The sequence below is a fragment of the Hordeum vulgare genome, chromosome 2H (genome assembly GCF_904849725.1).
Source record: "Hordeum vulgare subsp. vulgare chromosome 2H, MorexV3_pseudomolecules_assembly, whole genome shotgun sequence".
Classification (NCBI taxonomy): domain Eukaryota; kingdom Viridiplantae; phylum Streptophyta; class Magnoliopsida; order Poales; family Poaceae; genus Hordeum; species Hordeum vulgare.
In genome coordinates, this window is record NC_058519.1 from 602900665 (window position 1) to 602909325 (window position 8661).

At 42.7% G+C, this 8661-nt stretch overlaps 1 protein-coding gene across 1 annotated transcript; it reads left to right on the plus strand.

Annotated features, from left to right (window-relative positions):
* The first annotated feature begins 3163 nt into the window (after nucleotides 1–3163).
* On the plus strand, nucleotides 3164–8302 carry LOC123427653. The gene is made up of 7 exons (XM_045111744.1): nucleotides 3164–3662; nucleotides 3940–5904; nucleotides 5975–6178; nucleotides 6570–6662; nucleotides 6858–7307; nucleotides 7414–7513; nucleotides 8042–8302. The coding sequence occupies exons 1-6, from the start codon at nucleotides 3249–3251 to the stop codon at nucleotides 7507–7509; spliced, it is 3222 nt and encodes a 1073-aa protein (XP_044967679.1). The 5' UTR covers nucleotides 3164–3248; the 3' UTR covers nucleotides 7510–7513; nucleotides 8042–8302.
* The last annotated feature ends 359 nt before the right edge of the window (nucleotides 8303–8661 follow it).

Sequence of the window (8661 nt, forward strand, 5' to 3'; positions counted from 1 at the left end):
ATGCCATCCACGATAAGCCAAGGTGTACATCCACAAATTTAGATTATGCCATCCATGATTAGCCAAGGTGATCATGGGTTACGTTGTTGCATATCTCAAGAGTATAAATTAATTAGCAACAATATCCCTTTCTGAACTGATCGCATCCACAAAGCATGAGACTATTAGCAATGAGGTAATGTTGCTTAACTAAATTGTTCGGTTTGTGTTAAAGCCTGTTGCAAACATGATATATAGGCTATACACAGTCTCCTCCTTTTGATTGTGCTGCTCTGCTGCACTGATTATTATGGCCACAACTTGAGTTTTGATAGTTTATTTTGTTGTGTCTTGGATGTGGACCAACTTGCGTACTTCTGGATCACGAATTTGTGCCCTCAGACGATGAAAGCCATGGGCCAACAACCTCTATTTGAGGTGTTAAGCCTTGCCAGCTCAATTGCTGGTGTCCTTCGGATATGAATGTGGAGTGTGAAATGGGTTGCTCCCATACGTAAATCTTTCATTTCGAACTCCAGCAGAACAAATAATGTGCAGCAATTTATCTAATTAGGCCGAGTCTGAAGCTTCCACGAGCAGCTCATGGTTTGATAATAAAACAAGGCATTAGATATTCATCCGTGCGCTTCTCTGTATTCGCTTCCTGAGCAAGGATTGAACATCATTCAAGTGAAGTGTTGCTTTCCTGCTTATATCATATACATTTAATGTTTCTTCGATTTAGTGCAGCTTGCAATTTTGTTGAGATTTGTTACTTCAGTTTAGGTCTGCACCACGATTCCTCAAACGTAAGGAAATCATTTGCTTGCCAGGTTTTGTACAGGTTGCCATTTTTTTAGATTTGTTAGTCAGTTAGAAAACTTAAGTTGGGTCTGCACCACAATTTCTCATAATTCAATGAAGGTTTGACATTGTTTTATCCTTTTAGTTGCTTCATGTGTAGTGAGTTCCAAGATATATTTGATGTGGATTGCTCCATAGCATCACTGAGAGGAGATTTCAAAACGGAAAGATTTGACTCCATTCTGCCTGTCACTTGGTACTAGCATAATGAGCTTTGCTTGCATTCCTGAATTATATGCACCCTGATAAGGATTCTCGGTGTTTATTTTGGAGAAAATAGATTCAGAAGATATCAATCAGATAACGAATTGTCTTTCCATGTACATACTATTGTCGAATGGAATTCTTTGTACGCCCAATATATACTATTTTTGGGTTTCTTACGCACTGTCTATAAACCACTCGGAATTGTGGAGTACCTATAAGTGAACAAATGGTCATTTTAAAAACTGCTGCATACCGGGATGTCAAGATCATACTTGTCCCTCGTATACTGAATTTAGAAATCAAAATGTAAAATAAAAGGAAATTAATGCTATTGACCTCAGTTAGAACATGTTTCTGATGATTGGAAGAATCTGAGCTAGCTTTCACTAATGAAAGCTCTTCCTCTTTGGGTCTGACAGGAGGAGCACGGGTGCCCAGGACAACAACAACGATGTGCCAAAGGAGACATCATGGATTCGTTGTCCGCTTCTGTTGCTGCTCGTGTTAACTCTGCTTCACCCCGGCCTTGAACCACCCCAACTTATATACACAATGCTTTATTTGTTTTCTTTTATAATATCTAATAGATCCACGCATATGATGAAAATATATAGATTTGTGCTCCTTGCATTTTCTAATTTGTTTCAATGGAATGAGATGAACACCCACGACTCAGCCTGGGTTCGTAAGGTGTGTGTTCCTCTTCAATACTTGAAGAGAAGATTTGAGAAAAGCATGAAGAATGTCGTTTATCTGTACTCTCAGCATGTTAAAAGCTACATCAACTTGATTAGTACGCACAATTACGCCTCAAGAGAGAATTCGATTAAAGGTATACTTTGATCTCTGTCTTGTTTGGATATCACAAAATACAAGTATATGGTTTAATAAAGTACAAAGCATGAGTTATGGGACTTCAATTCCGTCATATTAGTTTCAGCATCTGCATCTGATACTGTAGCTACACAAAGGATGTCATGAGAATTCAGCTGGCACTATATTCTTAGTGCAGGAGATGATGAAGAGAGTTGGGCACGTGATCTAACTCCTACATTATTTTGGAACCATTCATATGATCTGCTTGATGATGGACCAGATCTTTGTAATCAGTTAGTTGCAGATATTGTTGAAAAGGACAGGGTAAGGGATGAATAGTCTCATCATTTACTATGTGAAAAAGGATAAGACTAGGATGTGCAGAAGATATACCTAATATATCCCTCTTTTACTGGTTAAATAGACCTTTATTTAAGCTTTGGAGGTAACATTTGTGTTCATGCATAGTGCCACACTCACGCATTTTATGTTTTTGCACATGAATTATACCTTCAAACAATGAAAGAAACATTGCAGTCCTTCATTTCAAATATTGCTGAGCGCTGAGACATTTAATTCTTCTATTTGAAGTGTATGATGAAAATCTTCTAAAGAAGTTACATTTCTAAAGAAGCCACGCCTCGGGCTGGAGCCCCAGTTGCCCAAGGCCGAGTTTCACCTCTGCATGCGCTGTACGTCGGCTTCGTAGTAGCGAGCTAGCTGACCATGAACACGAATGAAAGGAAGAAAACATGTGATAAAAAATAAATATTCAGTAATTTAAATTTGTGGGTTCTATTCGTTGGCAGCTTAAGAGGGTGCTTGGATCCAAGGGACTAAAACTAGTGTGACTAAAACTAGTCTCTTTAATAGGCTAAAGTTCCAAGCACCCCTGACTAAAGAGAAGCTAAAACTAGTCTTGAGGCTAAAAAAATTTAGGCAGGGATACCCCTACTAAAATGTGCATTAGTCCTCTCTCTCCTCATTTAACTTCTCACGTAAGTTCTGGATTGGAGGGTTTGAAGGATAATAAATGCTCATTAACTTGATTTTAGTCTCTTTAGTATTTGGATCGAAGCATGAGTAAGGCTAGCAAGTTTTAGTCTCATTACTTTTAGTCACGGGACTAAAAACGTATCAAGCACCCTCTAAACCAATCCTTAAAACGCGTTTAAAGGGCATGTTAGATATGCTAGTCAATGTCTAAACAAGTGTTCTTAAATATAAAAGCATTTAGTTCACTAAAATAATATTTTAAACGCTTTTATACTACGAGTATTTTTTTTTACGGAGGAGTACTGTATGTGAGACTGTGAGCGTGCCAGCCATCGGCGTTTCTCTCCCCGCCGCCGAAACAGAAATCACGCCCTAGCTCGAAGGCAATGGCGCCACCGCCGCTAGCCACGGCGGCGGCGGCGACGGCCGAGGAGTTCTTGGAGGTGCTCTGCGTGGGGTGCGAGGAGAAGTTGGAGGTGGAACGGGGTCTGACGGAGTTCGTCTGCCCCGACTGCGCCACGCCGCAGTCGCTCCCCCCGGAGTTCGTGCCGCCGCCCCGGCGGAGGGCGCTGCCCCTGCCGCGCGGCGCGGCGGACGCGCGCGGGGCGAGGCTGCCGTGCGGCGCATGCGGCGAGCTCCTCAGCGTGCCCGTCGGGCTATCGCGATGCTCCTGCCCTTTCTGCGCCGCCGAGCTGGCCGTCGACTCCGCCCGCCTCCGGAACTACATCCTGACCTCCGCCGCGGCGGCCGTCGTACCGCGCTCCTCGGCATCCGTCCCTCCGATTGTTGCTGCTCGGGAGGTACATACTTTCTCCATTATGTTGGGCTGTGAACTTTGGTATTGCAAAATCGAAGAATTCAGCATTCCAGTTGAAAGCCGCCATTTTTTTTGCCCTGTACTGTAGTAACTTTGCCTCACCTGACTCTGGTTTCTAGTGTAGAACAAAGAGCCTTTCTCCAATTCTCCCCCTCACTTGATTTCATATGTGCAGTTTTGTAGTGTGTACTCCCACTGGCACTGGGTATCCATCAAGATTTTGTCCTCATAGTGCACACCTTTCTTTTTCTGTGATGCAGAGATGGCAAGAGCGTCCTAGTTACGCAATGCGTGCAGGGCTACCCCAAGCAGAGCCTGATGTGAGGCTAATTCCTCTGCGGAGGACACAGGTAGAGCGTCCTGTTTGTCTCATTCATGTGCATCCGGATGAACAAGAGTATCGTGATCGCGTGATCGATGGAGAAGAGATACCTGTGGCTAACGAGACTTTTGCAAATAGTAGCCTTCAGAGAAACCGACCTTCACTTGGCCCACTTCTTGGTCGTCGTATTGTAGGTGATGAGGAAACACAGGTTTTTCCTCAAAATGAGGTCAGAAATCATGTAAATGATCAGCACTCTGGTTACTCTGTTCAGCCAAAGCGAGCGAAGCTGGCACGCCTGCATAGAGTCATTCACTCAGAGGAGATGCAGGATGGGTCTCTCAGCCATGAAGTTTATAGAGAGGCGAGACATACTGAGCTGATATATGAGGCTACTGCTACTCATAGAGTTGGATGCTCCACTGGCCCCCAGACTCCTACTCGGATCATACAGCAGGTGCACAAACAGCCTTATCATGAAACTCATGCGGATGGCAGTCAGGTAAACTGTCTAGATCTGGATGGGGTGGTTCATCCGCCAGTCAACCAAGTAAATCATGGAGAAGACGCATCCACTGAGATGATCGATAAGATGCTTTCTAGGAAGAACACATGGCCAACTGGATGTTCAGTTGGACCCAACTCTGTTAATGTAGAGAAGAGAAAGGCATCGGCCACAAATCAGGTCAAGCAACATATGCAAAAACAACAGTCTGATGCAACTCGTCCAGAACACACACAGAAAGAGCATCCGGATCAGGCAATCGGTGAGCCTACCAATCATCTAACTAATAGAGCAGCAATGTACTCTCTTCCTATAAAGGAGGCTACTGCAAGGTGTAGCAAGCAGAAAAAACCAGAGTTAGTTAATGCCAAGACTATTGCCGAGAAGAGACATATGGAATCACTGAACCAAAATATACAACAGGCAGAAGGACAGACCTCTGATACTGATAGTCATGAAATCCATGTCGATATTGAGCGTGAAAGTAAGGCTAATGGCAGGCATGGCAACACTTCAACTCTTAAGGGGCGGGAACAGGTTACACCTCCGAATAAGCTGGCCGATGTAAAACAGAAAAATATATGCACTAATGATGAAATCCAGAAGGAGCAGACTGAAGGTAATGTTTCCAAGCAGACTAGTAGTTGGACTCAGAAGAAGAATAGAAAAGGCTCAATAGCTTCATCAAATGAAGGGCTTCAGCTTAAATGTAGTAAACGTTTGGCCAAAGATTCATCTTCTGCTATGGAAAATAAACCTCTAGAAAGCGACTCTGGTGACCTGCAGAATTTTGGTCATGATGTCCAAGTGCCAGCAGATGCTACGAATGATGAATCAATTGAATGGGTGCCTCTTCAGCAGCGTCCCCCCTCTCCAGATTGTGAAGGGTTAGTTGCCTCGACAGACACTGATTCTGTAGAAAGTGATAACGATGAGGACTATGTTGTATCTCCAAATCAAAGCATGTCTGAGTCTGACCATCCAGATATTGATAGAATAGTTGCCGATCTTTGCCCTAGCACACACTCTGTAGATAAGGCGTCTCAAGAAATCTCTGATGAATTAGATGACCCTGATGTAACCACAACTCCTTTAGTTCCTGATATGTCTGACCCCGAGCATTTCGCGCGGAATTATTTACCTCTAGCGGTCAGACGGGCGCTTGCAAAGGGAAAGAAAGCAGGAGGTCGTCTTTGTGTCAAAGTGTGGACCTTGCCCAAGGGTGTACGTATACCGGTCTCCTTGAACACTTCGGGCCTGCCAATTGGAGAAAATGCAAACATGTTGATTTCCTTTCTAGGCGCACTGGCACGAGATGGTGTGTTGGCACCTCTCACGTATGTAAGTTGGACATATATTCCCAAGGAGAACAAGGATGTTATGTGGCACATTGTTAAGGTATGCATTACTAATGTTGTTCTTTTCCCTGCCTGTAACTTCTTCTCACACTACTTTTTCTCTTGTATAGCTTAAATTTGATGTTGATCCATCTCACGAGTTGTCGCTCCTGAGGTCCATAAGAAACAAGTGGAAGATTTGGAAATGTCATTTAAAACGGAAACACTACGATCCTCATATAACTGAAGAGGAACGACTTGCTGATCGAGTTCCTCGTGTCCTAAAAGAACAATGGCAAGTCCTTGTTGCATATTGGAATACAGAAAAGGCAAAGGTAATACTGTGCATTCTCTTTTATTTATTGTAACGATGTACTCCCTCTGTTTCAAAAAGTAAGTCCTGTTAGCATCTCCATTTTTTTTCTCAAAATAAATGTCCTTCTACACTTTCAATGCAATTTAAGTCATTGTCTTTTTTCTGCACTTTAATCAATGTCATCTGAAAAGAGCTAATTAACTGTTTTTGTGCTTGGATGCCTTGCTTTGTGGGAAAAAAAAGAGGTAATTTAATGACCCTGTAGGAAAAAGAGATGGGCCAAATAGAGTTATAGACATTTTACCAGCAGTTAATTCTTGTGCCCAACTCTAAAAAAGGCATCCATTTTGAAACAGAGGGAGTAGAAGTCTTGAATATTTTGGATGATTAATAAATGCTTGTAAACACAGGCTAGAAGTACTGTCGGCAAAGCTTGTCGTGCGAAATCAACCTTTATCAGTAAAACCGGATCAAAGAGCTTTGCACGAATATTTCATGAAGAGGTAACTCTTATTTCCTTGTTTTCTATCTGGATGATTTGTTCATATGTTACTTCAATGAAAAAATAAAAAAAATCTGTGTATCATACCAGCAAGTCCATTACTAGATTTTACATGCAATTATAAATCCAAACTCTTAGTTTTTGCCCTTGTCTCCTGGACGCGCTCAAGAATTGACATGCCTTGCTCACCGTGCAGTCGCGATCTGGTGACCCTGCTCTTGAGAATTCAGAAGGTTCTGCCATGGGTGCAGAAAGGATGGCTAGTACACGCAGACACAGGTGTACAGTTGGGCCCTCCCCCAAAGACATGCAGGACAAGTCAGCCTCGCAAGCTGCGAGGGCCAAAAGGAAGGCTGGAGATGAAGCCTCCACACTGAGAAAAGAGGCGGCAGTAACAGAGGAAAGTCGCCCCAAAAACTCCCAGGAAAATGCAGTCTTGGAAGCTGCAAGGGCTAAAAGAAAGGCCGAAGATGAGGCAGCCGCTCTAAGGAAGAAGGTGATAGTGATGGAGGAAAGCCAGAAAAAGCTGCAGGAGGACTTGGCAAGAGTCACGGATGCAATGAGTGCTATGCAGAAGATGATGTCAACTGGTGGCTTACCAAATGGATTAATGGGTGAACCAGCGATGCCACCAAGTTTCCAACAGGTAACATCCTTGTAGTGAAGTAAACTGATTTGCCTGTGGGGGATATATAGCTGATATTGACTTGTGACAATGTATCTAAACCAGACTTTTTCGTGTTACCTGCCAGGAACAAAATGAAGGAAGCTCCGATGATGGTTTGGAGTCGTATATTGTTTACTCAGGGCTACGTCATCCTTCCTCGCATAATCGACAGACTCGATGAGATGGTAATATCATGTCATATGTCCAAATACAGACTCGATGAGATGGTCATACCAATACGGCAATACTATCTCATATGCCTAAATACGCCTCCTCAAGAGCTGAGCTGTGAAACAAAAATAATTAACACAAAAATGTCAAGCGTATGCTGTTTACTGAAAGCAGCGAAATGCACCTGAGCTCACATGCACCTGTGGTGAACAGTAAAATAAACACAACTTAAATGTCAGAAATAGTGGAAAAAATTATGCGCGGGCTGTTGTAGTGTTTTATATGCCTGTAAAATTTCATGCGGAAAAGAGCATTTTTTTAGCCCCAAGGAACAAATTTTGTTGTGACTAGCAAAATTTTATAGCACCAGACTTCTCTTTTGTACCTGGTGCAAAAAAAGACATTTTCCATCAAATTTACAAGCATAAAAAGGACTAGGGAGTTTACATGCCTCGCTGTTTTTCTCTTTCAGAAAAGCACGTTCGGTGTTTTTGTTTTCTATCTGTGCGCCTTTGACTTATCGGGCTCGTCTTGTTTTGCAGATTGGACCTGATCAACTGATGCTCGGGGTACAGAGCGGCAGTAGTGTTCACCTTTTAGCCGGATCTTAGTTTTATAGGCACCATTTATGGTTTCTCTCGGGTAGAAGTGATCACATTTCACCCATATGATCCCTATCTCTTGTGATGTTTCTTGCACTGTTGTAAGAGGCCAACTAGTTGTCTATCCTGATATGTAGGACTGAGAAGAGAACCAATCATGTTTTGCTGATGTGTGTGATGACAAAGGAGTGTTTGCCTGAACAGAAGCAAAACTTGGAACTTTGTTCAAACTTCACAGCATGTTGCTGAAGTGACGCCATGGCATTTCTTCAGTTGTCAGCCACAGCATAGTCAAATAATCTGGCAGAGGGAAGTATTAAGAGATAAGTGGAAAGTGCCTTTTGGCACCCGAGCTCAAATGAGCTCGGGTGAACAGTAAAGTCGAAAAAAGTTCAGAAAATTTCGATTTTTTCTTTGGAGACCAACCTTGTCAAAAGTTCCAAGTGCATGCAAAAATTTGGGATGAAATAACATTTCTATAAAGCATGGCAAAATAAACAAAATTGATACTCTGACAATGTGCATTTTCAAAGTACTGATTTTGTTTATTTTGCCACGCC

Excerpts from the sequence above, each read along its gene's own strand:
- LOC123427653 (XM_045111744.1), top strand. The coding sequence starts at position 3,249 with ATGGCGCCACCGCCGCTAGCCACGGCGGCGGCGGCGACGGCCGAGGAG. Across the intron at positions 6,179-6,569 it reads GGAATACAGAAAAGGCAAAG|GCTAGAAGTACTGTCGGCAA; the intron begins GTAATACTGTGC and ends TTGTAAACACAG. Across the intron at positions 6,663-6,857 it reads CACGAATATTTCATGAAGAG|TCGCGATCTGGTGACCCTGC; the intron begins GTAACTCTTATT and ends CTCACCGTGCAG.